Genomic DNA, 14,702 nt, shown 5'->3' on the forward strand with positions numbered 1-14,702 from the left:
TTGATAACCAAGGAAGATAGCCATTTTTAGATTTTCTATTGAATCTGTAATCTCAGCAGTTCCCTCTAACTATCAATTCTTCAACGGGGCTGCTCTTGTCAAATTCCAGCAAATATCCTGTGAGATTTTGATATCTGCCACAAACGAAAATACTTTCTAGCAGTAAATATTGTAAAACAAAGATCTTCAACTCCTAATTTTTGGCAAAAAGGTGTAGCCATGCCAATCCTAAGACGGAGTTTTGACAAATTGTCATTTATTGAGCTTCTTTGTGTTAAATGAAAACGACTCTTTGTTTTGAATGAAGACGCACAGCCTCCTCTGACTATTCGGAATGATAAGATTCATATGGCAAGAGTCCAACATCGTGGAATTTTGTAATGTCCACACAATTGGATAAAGATCCTTGACCTCCATGCTTGATGTTACGATACTCAAATTACCGCTGGCTCAAAGCGAGTTGATATCAAGTTATGTAACTTTGGATCAAAATCCTTTTATGTTAGCAAAATTATTGACGAAATTGCATTTATTCATAATTATTAAGCTCTTCAAATTATAAAGTACATGATGCTCGTGACTACATTTAATAACTCATTATTCGAAGAAATAAAGCAAATTACATTCAGTTTCTCTGTCTTCTCTGCCTCTTACTTCTTTTCAGCTGCACCCCAAAAGTCTTCGCAAGCCATTCATGTTTTCTTTTGGTGAATATCTGCCCAACCATCATTCCAATTATAAAACCACTTGCATACCCTATCACAACTATTTTCCAACCAAACTGAATTGGAGACTCAGAATCTTGATCATCTTCATTCAAAGAGGTCTCGGAACTCTCACATTTTTTTGACAAAGGTTTTCCACATAATCCCGGATTCCCATCAAAAGAACTATTCTCAAACGTATCAAACTGTTTTCCTATTGGTATAGGTCCTGAGAGATGGTTGTGTGAAATGTTGAAGTATGATAGGAACGTGAGCTCTGCTAGTTGTTGAGGAATCTCTCCTGAGAGCATGTTATTGGAGAGATCCAACGACTCTAGTGCAGTTAGGTTGCCCAGAGATGATGGAATCCCTCCTTGGAGATTATTGTTGGAAAGGTTGAGACAATTAAGCCCCTTTAAGAAGGTAATGGCTGCTGGAATCTCTCCTTCAAATCTGTTGTTGGAGAGAATGATGCTTTTGAGGATATTTGAGACCTTCCTATATTCCATCTCTATACCTTTGTTCGTAATTGTTATGGAGAAATCATAAATATATCTTAATGAGTGATTATAAGTGGGAGAATCACTGGGTAATCTGAAGTATAAACTTTGCCGTGGTCGGTCTTGCATGTATGTCAGCTGACTAGCATTGACAATTGCTATGGCATTCCAACAATGGAAGTATTTCGACGGGAGCTTACCTGTAAATCTGTTGTGAGAGAGATCAATGATGTGTAGTTTGGGGAACGCAAAATGTGTTTCAGGCTCCCCTATTACTCCATGAAATCTGTTGGATTGCAAAATGAGAACCTTTAACTCTGGAAGAGTTTCTAGCCAAGATGGAAAAATATCAGTGATTTGGTTATTTCCAAGATCAAGAAATTCTAGCAATTCACAATTAGCCAATGATCTTGGAATTCTCCCTTGCAATAGATTGTGGCTAAGATCAATCATCCTAAGATTTGCTGCACTCACGAATGTTTGGGGAATGATTCCATGAAATTTGTTACCTTGTAAGTTTAATATCGATAGGAGAAAACTGAAATTGCCCAAACATTCTGGAAGCATGCCACTTAAGTCATTGGTGGACAAATCAAGAGAATAAAGATTATTCAACTTGCATATCCATGGTGAAATTTCTCCTGTCAGCCTGTTGCTTGAAAGCAGATAGTGACTGGTAGACACCGGTGGAATTGGAAGTGGTCCTTGCAGCTTATTGAACCTAAGGTCTAAAATGGATAGACGAATCCATGGAAGAACAACAGGATGTTGGTCAAACCCTGTTAAAAGGTTGTAAGAAACGTTCAAGTATTCCAAACTACCTGTGCTTACATTTAACAACCATTTAGGTATTTGGCCAGCTATGTTGTTGGATGAAAGGTCTAACAGCTCCAATTGATCTTGGCTTTGCAGGAAGTTCGGGAATTTGTTAAGATTGCAAGAACCCAATCCTATGAACACCAATTTCGGAAGAACAGTGACAGAGGTTGATGTGTGCAATGACAAATTGTTTGAGGATAGGAAAAGCACTGTTAAACTTTTGAGTTTAGTAAGAAGCATTTCTAGCTCCACTTTACCACTCAAATTATTTGAACTAAGGTCAAGATATTCAAGATTCGTGAGTTCAGAGATAGAGCTAGCAATCGGGCCTTGCAACTTATTTGACGAAAGATCCAGAACAGTCAAATGGGTTAGGTTCCAAATTTGAGATGGGATATGACCAGTTATTTGATTAGACTTGAGAGATAGAAGTGCCAACTGGTTCAGGTTCCCAAGCCAATAAGGGATTGGACCTGTTAATTTGTTGTTATCAAAAAACAGGTATGTAATTTGTGATAGGTTCATGAGCCAAGAGGGAATTTCACCGATTAAGTTGATATCTTGCAGGTCTAGCCAAGCAAGTTTGGTCTGCCTAGCCAAAAATGACATTGAACGAGAATGTTGGACCGAAAAATTGTTTTGCGAAAGTGCCAGGCATTTTAGTTGGGTAAGATTACCAAGTGAAGATGGAACTTGGCCTGAGAAATTGTTGGTGTTAACATCCAGTTGTTCCAAAACACCAATACTTCCCAAGGAAGCAGGCAACTCGCCAAAAAAATTATTAACAGAAAGGTCAAGATAGAGGAGCTTGGTAAGGTTACCAATTGAAGACGGAATTGTTCCTGAAAAAGAATTATTTGACAGATTAAGTAACACCAACTTGGAGAGCTGTGGGATATGGGATAATACATTACCAGAAAGGGCGGAAAGAGAGAGGTTTAGATGTGATAACCTTGAAAGATTCAAGATTTCAGAAGGGATTTTTGAGTGATTAAAGTGATTATCGGCAAGGCTAAGCCATTCAAGATGGACAAGTTGGAAGAGGGTGCTGTCGGAGTGGATAGAACCATAGAGGAAACTACTAGCAAGGTCAAGGCTGAAGACATGACCGGTGTCCTCATTGCACTTGATGCCGTCCCATGAGCAGCAGTCGCCATTTTCCTTTTCCAGCTTCCACGATGCCGTCTTGGGATAAGCAGAAGGATCAATTGAAGCAGACTTATTCAAGGTAAGGCTGTCCTTGAATTGCAACAAGGCAGAACGCTCATCATCATGGCAAAGTGGCTGAATAGAAGCAGTAACAGCTATAAGATGAAACAATAAGAAACAAAAAACTATGTGCACAAATGCAAAGAAGTATAAGGATAACCCCATAATTCCTTAGTACAAAATAGAATTTGATTTGGTTTTTAGCTATGTAAATATGGTTGCGAAGTTACATGCTTTTATAGCAGCAGCTGCTTGTAGTTGTTGTGAATGACATTGCTCATGATCATGCATGAGTCATTCTTCAAATTCAAGACCATAAACACTGTTGACGTAAAGGCCGTGGGAACAAGGCCTAAGGCTTTTGAAAATTCTAATATTATTTAGTCATCAAATTGAAAGTTGGGTCCAATAATTCATACAATCTGAAATAAAATCTTTTGACGTGCATATGCGTGATATTGAAAAATGAAGTTTCTAAGAAATAAGCAGTTGGAACTTGGACGGGTGAGAGATTAAAACACCTATACATCAATGATCAAAATTGTCATCTGAGTTTCAGTGGAAATTCATCAAGCTTTGAATGATTGACTCTGAGTCTGCTGGAAGCCATATGCAAACAGTCTTTGGCAGCTAGCTTGACTTTGCTAACATCTAATTTATGAGCAATACTACTATTCTCAAATGAAATCCCAAATTTTCCATTCCAAATGTTGTGTCATCTCATATGACGTTGACATATATCATTTTATATTGCAACTCCTCCTTTACGTATCAAAGCCACCTAAGGGAACATATCACTTGAGATGAGAAATTTGAGATATTATTTGAAAAGAGTGATGTTAATCATAAACATTTTCAATTGTCAAGATAAATTTAACAGTTGAGCCATCTATCATCAACCGAAACTTTACCTGTCATATTTAATTTAACCGTAAAAGTTATAGTTAGGTGAAAAAAATCTGAAATTCCACTAATCGTTTTTATTTTATTTTTTATTTTTTATAAAAAAATAGAATAGAAAATAAATCTTCGTAAATTTAATAAACAGGTAATATATGGAAATGAGAAGTTGGAACTTGGACGGGTGAGAGATTAAACACCTATATATACATCATGATCAAAATTGTCATCTGAATTTCAGTGGAAATTGATCAAGCTTTGAATGATTGACTCTGAATCTGCTGGAAGCCACAAGTCATTGATGCAAACATTCTGTGTCAGCAAGTTTGACTTTTTCGGTTTTTAAATAAATATTATCATTAAAAGAGAAAAAAAAATTTAAACAGAGGTCATAAAAAAATCAGTCATCTTACCTCTAGACGAGCTTTAAGATAGGAATAAAAACACTAAGCCTAGCTAATAAACTAAAAACCTAGTTAATCTCTTATTGTTTGTCTATATTAAGTACGCGAAGGATGGGAGACAAAGACATCATACTATAAGACATGTCCTGGGATAGGGGAAAAAAAAAAAAAAAAAAAACAAACAAGACTAAAAACAACTATACACAACATCATTCCTACCTCAAGACAAGTCTTGGGTTAGGAAAACCGATGTTTGTCATATGTTGGTTTTGAAGATAGTCATAGGTAATCCTCAAATCTCTGCAAGTCTTCTATTGGCCAAGGAAGATTTCATTTTGTTGAGGTCCATAGCCCTATCTCTCACCATGTTCCAAATGTGGTTGTGAATTGTTCAAGCATCTATAAAATCTCCTTTAAAAAATCTATTGTTCTTCTCCCTCCAAATGAAATAGACCATAGCACCCAAGCATAATTTACCTACAGCATACTTGAGTTTGTTTGTCTTCCAATCCATAGACAAGGAATTAACATAGTCATGCAAAGGCATCTCTCTATAACCAAGAGAAGAGACCACAAGAACACAACACCAAATGAACTTTGTGAAAGCACCTGCGAAGAAAAGATGATCCAAAGATTCTTGGGCTGATTTTACAAAAACAACGACATGCATTTTGAGTAACACTATACCTCATCAATTTGTCTTTGGTGTTGAGCTTCCCTTTAATAGCCATCCAAAGAATCATAGCATGTCTAGCAATTGATTTCCTAAACCACACAAGGTGGTGTCATTCCACTATACTTTTCCTTAATCTGAATTCATTCCAAGCCGACTTGATTGAAAACCACCAGCCATAGAAGGTACCCATATAATTTTATCCCCACTCATAGAGAGATTAAAATTCACAAACTTTTTCATTTCCGTTAAAGCATAATAACTTGCAACCGGCCATTTCCACTCCCCTCCCTCACAAATCTCACTAACCTTGGCATCTTGGGGGAGGCCCGAGTTATAAATAATCCTAACCCCAAGCTTGACTTTGCTAACATCTAATTTATAATAAACATTAAGTAATACTACTATTCCCATATAAAATCCCAAATTTTTCATCCCAAATGATATGTCAATGATGATGTGTCATCTCATGTGGCATTGACATATCATTCGACATCTCAACTCCTCGTTTACACATCAAAGCCACATGAGAACATATTACTTGGGATGAGAAATTTGAGATATTATCTGAAAATAGTAGTATTATTTATAAACATTTTATTGTCACAAGAAATTTAACAGAAACCCTTGAGGCATCTACCATCAACTGAAACTTTACTTGTCATATTCAATATAATCGTAGAAGTTATAGTTAGGTGAAAAAATCCGAAATTCCATTGAGCACTTTTTTTTTTTTTTTTTTAATTTATAAAAAAATAGAATGGAATAAAAAACTTTGTAAATTTAATAGACAGGTAATATATCTATCTGAAACATAATCAAAATTAAATAAAGTTCTTTGACAATCAAGGTTCATATATATATATATACATGCAGCAAGAATTAATGAGTACGAAATATAAGTATTTTACAAAATTATTCTCTGTTGCACTAAAACTCAAGTAAGAGAAACCACGTCGAACAAGCACCAAAGTTATGGGCAATATAACCCGAACTTGTTCTTTCTCATTAAGTGTTAACAATGTCTCATTTCTGGAAAGGGATAAGAGTGGTGGTGACACACTTGCAAATTATAATTTTTTTTCTTGCTGTCATTGCAAAATTCTCAGTCATATCCAAGTCTTCTAGTTTGATCCCATTTGGGAGTTTCGAGTCGAAGTGATAAAAGCATTTGAGCAAGACCAAGTTCAATGGTAGAAGTTGCAAATGATATGCCAGGACAAATCCTCCTAGCAGCACCAAATGGAATCAATTCAAAGTGGTTCCCTCTGAAGTCAATTGAAGATCCTTCAAAACGCTCTGGTTGAAAGCTTTCAGGATCTTTCCAGATTTCTGGATCTCTCCCCATTGCATAAGTGTTAATGAGGATTTTGGCCTCGGCTGGTATTTTATATCCACTAATCTCACAGCTTTCCCTTGCTTCTCTTGGAAGTAAAGGACCTGGAGGGTGCAATCTGAAAGTTTACTTAATAATACCTTTCAAGTAATCTAGCTTTTGAACATCTGCCTCCTTAATTTTGCTATTTCCTTCACATGCTTGTCGTACCTCTGCTTGTGCTTTCTCCATTACTCGGGTATTTAAGCAGCTCTGACATAGACCATTCAGTTAATGCTGCTGAAGCCTGAAGTCTCACTCCCTGCAGAGAAAATGTCCTGGAAATAGATACAAGTTACAATGAGTTAAAAATTCATATTTTTTGACTAATAGATCTTTTTAGTATGTTTAGTAAGAACAAGAGTTACAGGTCTTACCATAGTCACAGCTTTGACTTGGTGAATTGTAAAACGAAACTCATTCTTATCAACCTCTTCATAATTTATAAGTGTGTCAACGATATCATCATTGTCGTTGGTATTAGCTTTTCTTTTCAACTTATGTTCTGCGACAATATCCTCAAGAATCTAATCTATCTTCTTCTGAATTTTCAAAAGTGCAGGTTTCAACCCGGTCAGGGCACAAAGAGATGTAAAATCTGCAATGTTAAAGCCTCCAGCAAGATGCATTATTTCGTGAAGAAAGGACGTAAAATCATATTGCTCTTTTACACTACTTCTTGCCAAAAGCAGCCTGCGAAACCACGTTATTTGTCATGGCGAAAATCTTCTCACTGAGATTTATTACTGTAATAATCTAAGCAGGAGGTGGCAAAAGAGGCAATTGTATTGCCGAAGAATGCCAAGAAGAATAAAGGATGGCAATAGGAGCAACTATGTTGTTGAAGAATGCCGAGAGGAAGAAAGAAATATAGAAGAATGTGTGTATTTCATATATCTTTGCAATGTGTACAAATGCCTCTTTATACAGAGGCTATGTAAATAATAAAGGAAATACAATCAATCCAATCAATATAAAATGCTTACATAATATTACAACAAATAAATCAGTAGCATAATATCTGCAATAATTTTGTCATTGATTCCAGCAATATAATCTTCAGCATTCCATATTACATCACTCCTCCTCAAGCTGATGGTTTGTAGATGTCGAAAACTCCTAGCTTGTGTAGTAAATATGAATGTTGATGACTACATAGAGGTTTCGTGAAAATGTCTGTTGGTTGTTCTACAGTTCTGATGTGCATGGTCTTGATAGTCCCTTCTTGAATCTTCTCTCTAACAAAATGACAGTCAATCTCTATATGCTTAGTCCTTTCATGGAATACTGGATTTGCTGTGATGTCATTAGAAGCTTTATTGTCACAATACAAAGTGACATGTTTTCCTGTTTGTACCTCTAAATCTCTTAGTAATCCAAGGATCCAAACAATCTCACAAGTTGTCTTTGTCATGACTTTGTATTCTACTTCTGATGAGGAAAGTGAGATCATTGACTGCTTCTTTGTTTTCCAGGAGATAAGTGATCCTCAAATTTTAATACAGAACCCAGTGAGTGACTTTCTCGTCATAGGGCATGTACCCCAATCAGAATCACAATATGCTGTGACATCCAAATTTCCATCTCTTGGTAACAGAAGTCCCAGACCAGGACATCCTTTCAAGTATTTTAGTAGTTTAATTGTTGTGTCCATATGAGACTATTTTGGCCCATGCATAAATTGACTCAAAATGGGAATGGCATAGCTTATATCAGGACGTGTCATGGTGAGATAAATCAATCTTCCCACAAGCTTCTGATAGTGAGATGGATCTTCCAATGGAGGATCGTCTTCTGAAGATGATGTCGCATGATCATATTGCTAGGTTGTGAGCTTAGTATTTTGTTCAACAGGAATGGCGCTCAATTTGTATGCAGATAAGCCAGATTCTGACACAAGCTCAAGAACATACTTTCGTTGACTAAGAGATATCCCTGCTAGAGATTGTGCGATCTCTATCCCCAATAAATATTTAGGCTCCCCCAGATCTTTTATACGAAAGTATCTATTGAGATGTTCTTTTAGTGTATGGATGTTGTCTTCATTATTTTCTGTGATTAGAATGTCGTCCACGTAAATAATGAGAGCAATGAAGGACGTACCTTTGCGCCATGAAAAAAGAGAGTAGTCATGCTTGGATTGGACAAATTCTATGCTTGTAAGGGCCTCGATGAACTTTGCATTCCACTGGTGTGATGCTTGTTTTAAACCATATAAGGACTTTCGTAGACGACATACGAGATTCTCCCCCTATCTACGTAGTCCTGGTGGGAGATCCATATAAATTTTCTCATGAAGGTCCTCATGGAGGAAGGCATTATGAACATCCATTTGATAAAGGGACCAGTTGCGGATAGCAGCTATTGACAAGAAGGCCCGAACGGTAACATGTTTGGCCACCAGGGAAAAGGTTTCTTGATAGTCAAAGCCTTCTCGCTGTGTGGAGCCTTTTTCCACGAGACGGACTTTGTACCGTTCAATCGAGCCATCAGCACGATGCTTGATCTTATACACCCATTTGCAGCCTATAGGCTTCCTATGAGGAGGTCGAGGAACGAGATCCCAAGTATGATTTTAGGAGAGAGCATTCAGTTCATCAGTCATGGCTTGACGCTAGTGGTTATGGGAGATAGCATCAGAATAGCAGAAAGGTTCTTGATGTGTTGAAATCTGACTAATTCATACCATGTGTGCAGGAGAAAGCCGGTCATAACTGACATAATTAGAAGTTGGATAAAGTGTACCTGTGGCAGTTGGAATAGTGGGACAGACATAGTCCGCTGTCCAAATAAGAGGTCGAGTAGACCTTGTAGATCGTCGTGGAACCGGTTCAAGAACCATAGGAAGATTGTCCAGAGAAGGAGGTGGTGGACTAGCTGTCTGATCTCTATGGGATGATCAGAAGGAGCAGCATCTGAAGTAGATCTGGTAGGTTCCACATTAGTAATAGGGTGCATGGTGAAGGATGGTCCAGAGAGATCGGAGGGATCTTCCAAAAAGTTAGATAACTGTTGAGGAGCATGGTGAGATGTTGAACCGTCCAAAAAAGAAAAGTTGTCTTTGTGAAAAATCACATCTCTAGAAACTCATAATCTAACGGTGGCTGGATCATATAGTCAATAACCTTTCTGATGCATCAGATATCCCATAAAGATACACCGTGTGGCTCGGGGATCAAATTTGTCATGGCCCCCGGCCAAGATTAGTGAAATAACATAAACAACCAAATACCCGAAGATGATCAACTGTCGGTGGTTTGCCAAAGAGGAGCTCATAGGGGGTCTTACCATGAAGAACCTGGCTTGGCATCTGATTGATGAGATAGGTAGTTGTGACCACACATTCGCCCCAAAAGCTAATTGGTATGTTGGCTTGGTGTTTTAGGGCATGGGCTACTTCTAACAGATGTCTATGTTTGCGTTTGACTATGCCATTTTGCTGGGGGGTATACACAGAAGAGCTATCATGGATAATACCAAGAGATGCGAATAATTCAGAATAGTGAAAGTTAAAAAAATCCCGGGCATTATCAGTTCGAATACGTTGAACTGAAATGTCGAATTGAGTTTTGACTATGGACAAAAAATTCATAATGTGTGTGAGGGTTTGGGTTTTAGAATGCATGAGGAAGACCCAAGTTCCCCAAGAAAAATTATCAACAACAGTTAGGAAAAATCTAGATCCATCGTGATTTGGTGTGTAATAAGGTCCCCAAATGTCCATAAGAATTAAAGACAAAATGTGTGTGGTGGAGGGTGTGTGTTTTGGAAATGTGATACGGGATTGTTTGGCAAGAGGACAAATAAGACAATTAGGTTGGGGTATAGACGCACTATGACCCAATCTTTGATGCAAAATAAGAGACTTTTTATTAGTGTTTGTATTACAATGAGAAGATTTATTTTGTGTAATACAGTACATAGAATTTCCTACTTTTGTATCAGGATCACATATCCAATAATAGAGACCATTGTGGACTTTACCTGAGCCCATCAGTTTCCCAGTCAAACGGTCTTGAAACTCACATTTGTTAGGAAAAGTTTTTAAGACACAACTATTATCTTGGCAAAGCTTGGAAACAGATATAAGATTAAATCGAAAAGCCGAAACAAATAAGACATTGTGAAGGACTAAGTGTTTGGAAATGGTAACCGTTCCTATTTGTGTGGCTAGGGCAATTGTACCATTCGGCATACAAACAGATGCGGAGGATTGTGTGGATGTGTGGGAGAAATGTTTAGAGTGCAAACAATGTGGTCACTAACCCCTGAATCAATTATCCAGATATCATCTTTAATCAAATGAAAACAAAAAGATGTACCTGCATACAATGCTGTATTGGCCTGGGAAATCTGATTGAGTATCTGAAGCAAATGTTGATATTGATCTGGGCTGATCACTGGAGCTGTAATCCCATTTCTAGAAGTGACATTTTGATTAATTTGATTTGCTGTAGCAGGCCCAAATCTCTGAGTAGGTGGGCGTCCATGTAACTTCCAACAAGTGTCTCGATTGTGGTTTTTCTGCTTACAATAATCACAATATCTCCCCTTTTTAGAGGATCCGGCATGATTGGGCCTATTTTGAGAATTTGGGCCGTGTGGAGTATTTGTGTTATGGGAAACATGTGGGCCATGAGAAGTATGTTGCCCATTATTGCCATTAAAAAAAGAAAAAGTATTTTGGCCATTGGATTGGATGAGTTCATCTTAGGGCTGTGCAAAAAAATCCAATATCCGATATCCGATCCTAATCCACTCCGCTCCGCTCCGAAAAATTCGGATATCCGAAAATTCGGATCGGATACGGATCAGAATTTAGCAAAATCTGAATATTCGGATCGGATACCGGATCGGGATTATAAAAAATCGGATATCCGTATCCGATCCGGATTTTGCTAAACTACGTCGTTTTGAGTTTTCAAAATTAAATTCACCCTAAGTCCCTAACAGTGCTAACACAGTAACACACTAACACTAAGTCACTACTCACTAAGACACTAACAGTCTGTCTGTCTAAGTGTCTATACTCCAACTCTCCAAGTCTCCAACGAAAAATACAACTCTCACTACTCTGACTCTCTGTCTCTGTGTCTCAGACTCGAACACGAACCCTAAACAGTAAACACCCAGTATCTCTCTCGTTCGACTCGAACACGAACATGCAGTCTCGCACTCTCGCTCACGCACAGTCGTCATCGTCAATCGCACAGCCTCTCAGTCTCTCACAGTCGTCATCGTCAGTCGCACAGCCTCTCAGTCTCTCACAGTCATCATCGTCACTCGTCAGTCGCACAGCCTCTCAGTCTCTCACAGTCGTCATCGTCATCGTCAGTCGCATAGCCTCTCAGTCTCTCATAGAGTCACAGTTTCACTCTCTCAGACCAGATCGCGTCTGTACTCTGTCGTCTCAATCTCTCACTGTCTCTCTCGCTCAAAGCCTGAAACACGCACAGCCTTAAGCCTTTCACTCTCTCAGACCAGAATCAGTGAATCACCAGATCTTATCTCAATCTCACTCTGTCTCTCTCGCTCGAATACGCACAGACAGAGACACAGCCGATTGAAGCCCCAAATCGATTGTTGTCATAGCCTAAGGCGACTGCCGCCACACCGTAATAGCCTGGTGAGATTTCGTTTGGTTTTATGATTGAATTATTGATTTGTGTTTCTAACGGCTGCTGTGGTTAATTTGGCGTTGGTTGTATTAAGTTTTGGGCCTACATTTGTACCTTTGTGTTTCAAACTTTTGGAGGAGGTAAGGAAAGATCACAACTACACCCATTTGATACTTGATACCCATCAAACTTTCTGCTAAAATCAGTTTTGCTTTTTTGAGGTTTGAATGTTTGATGCCATTTTAGTCTTTTAAGGTAATCTTTTAGTAAATCAAAGTCTCAATTTCACCTTGCCTTGACAAAATTGGAGATTCATGAGATGGTTAACAATTTTTGCCAGTAACAATAAAATCTTTGTTAATACTGTAATTTTTTTTATCACAAGTTAATTATCATATTACCTAAGTAAAGTGAGATTATTATATCATTTATCAAATAAAATATTGAGCTATGTCTACACCAACTGAAAGAAGATGGAGTAGTAGCAAATTTAGCAAGTGTAGAATAGGCAGAGTTGTTAGAAAGTATAAAAATATATTAATTATTGGCTTTCTACTCTATTATTGGTTAAAACTTTGTTCCCATAAACCAATTGACTGTATCTCCAATTCAAAGATATGGACATTGGACAGCGTCATCGATTGTGTCATTTAGATGATTTCGTTTGGTTTTATGATTGAATTATTGATTTGTGTTTCTAACAGCTGCTGTGGTTAATTTGCATTGTACTATGTGAAACTTATTAAGTCTTGTCTAATTTGCTGTCTCTACGTGATTCAAATGTCTTAATTGATATATTCTTTTGTATTGATAATGTAGATGTCATCTACCGGTGAAAATAATAGTACTACTTGTGGGACTTCAAATGCCGTTCATACATCGACACTGGTGACAAGTGACAATGTAAGTCCTACTCCTGAAAATGTCGTGTCTCCACCAGGAACACTACCACTACCACCACCACCACCACGAGCATCCAAACGTGTAAGTTCTACTACTAGTAGTACTAGGAAAAATGCTTCTGATGTGTGGAACCATTTCTCTAAAAATGATAGTGAGAATAAGGAGAAAATGACGGCTTCATGTAATTATTATGGGATTAGTCTTGGTTGTGCAAGTAAAAGTGGTACTACTGTGCTACGTAATCACTTAAACCGGTGTAATAAATACCCTTTTAATTTAGCGGACAAGAGACAAAAAACTTTAGTTTTTCAACAACTCTCAGGTGACTTGCTATGGGTTTGCCCTAGTTCCACCTCCACACCCCATTCACTTGTAACTTGGAAATTCATCAAGATATGAGTAGACAAGCTGTAGCTAAAATGATAATTATTGATGAGTTACCGTTAGGCATGTGGAGTATGAGGGGTTCCGATACATGATGAGTGTAACACAACCGAGGTTCAAGTTCCCTCTCGTACACTGTGGCTAGGGATTGTTGAGATTTATGTTAATGAAGACAAAAGTTGAAAACTATTTTAGTAAATACTCTCATAGTGTTTTGCTAACCACTGATACATGGACATCTTGTCAAAATCTTAATTATTGTCTTACGGCTTACTTATTGATGATGAGTGGAAAATGACACAATAATTTTGAACTTTTGTCCATTACTAGCCATAAGGTTTAATTATTGGAAAGTCATTGAAAGATGTTTGATTGATTGGGGTATTTCTAAGGTGTTCACCGTGACGGTGTACAATGCAAGTTCTAACGATGTTGTAGCTTATCTTAAAAAACGGTTAGAACGTTGAATGGAATGTGTTGAATGGTTCTTTTCTTCACATGAGATGTTGTGCACATTTATTGAGTCTAACTATCAAAAAGGGGTTAAGATATGGATGACTCAATATTAGAATTCGTTCTGTGGTGAGATATGTGCGGTCTTCTCCAACGGATTCCATAGGTTTAAGGAGTGTGTGGACAGAAAAAATTGAAACAAAAAGTCTTTTAGTTCTTGATGTAGAAACAAGGTGAAACTCCACTTACTTGATGTTGGATGTTGCTTTAAAATTTAGGAAAGCATTTGACTTGTTGGAAATCCAAGATAATATTATAGAGAAGAGCTTACTAGCGGGGAAAGATCAAAGGGGTTGCCTACACAATTGATTGGAATATGCTCGATCTTATTACCTTTTTTGAAAGTTTTTTATATGCAACTCTACGTGTCAGTTCCTTTTGTTCCGCTAATGTATACATGGAGGAGATATATGGCATTGCTTGAAGATTTTGATATGGTGTACAATTGATGATCCGAGCTTACTTTTGATGGTAGCGAAAATGAGAGGAAAACATGACAAATATTGGGGAATGTTGATATATTCAACATAATGCTATTCTATGCAGGAGTATTGGATCCCAGCAAAAAGTTAAAATAGGTATATTGGGCTATTGATAAGTCGTATGATGCTGAAAAGCCAATAACTCAAACAAAGTGCATGCACACTCTGTTTGCTTTATTTAAGGAATATAGTTTGGCTAAGGCTTCTCCCAGTGTGCA

General features: G+C 37.6%; 2 protein-coding genes across 2 annotated transcripts; both read right to left on the reverse strand.

Moving 5' to 3' along the window:
- Positions 1-522: 522 nt before the first annotated feature.
- Positions 523-3,424, reverse strand: LOC116126281 (receptor-like protein 33). The gene has a single exon (XM_031411972.1). The coding sequence runs from the start codon at positions 3,395-3,397 to the stop codon at positions 626-628; it is 2,772 nt and encodes a 923-aa protein (XP_031267832.1). The 5' UTR covers positions 3,398-3,424; the 3' UTR covers positions 523-625.
- A 2,890-nt stretch (positions 3,425-6,314) lies between these two features.
- LOC116126327 (alpha-humulene 10-hydroxylase-like) lies at positions 6,315-8,238 on the reverse strand. Its single transcript, XM_031412018.1, has 4 exons — positions 8,127-8,238; positions 6,962-7,089; positions 6,756-6,846; positions 6,315-6,649 (listed from the first exon to the last, which is right to left on the reverse strand). The coding sequence occupies exons 1-4, from the start codon at positions 8,236-8,238 to the stop codon at positions 6,315-6,317; spliced, it is 666 nt and encodes a 221-aa protein (XP_031267878.1).
- Positions 8,239-14,702: the final 6,464 nt, after the last annotated feature.

This window comes from Pistacia vera, unplaced genomic scaffold (genome assembly GCF_008641045.1).
Source record: "Pistacia vera cultivar Batoury unplaced genomic scaffold, PisVer_v2 Contig179, whole genome shotgun sequence".
Lineage (NCBI taxonomy): Eukaryota > Viridiplantae > Streptophyta > Magnoliopsida > Sapindales > Anacardiaceae > Pistacia > Pistacia vera.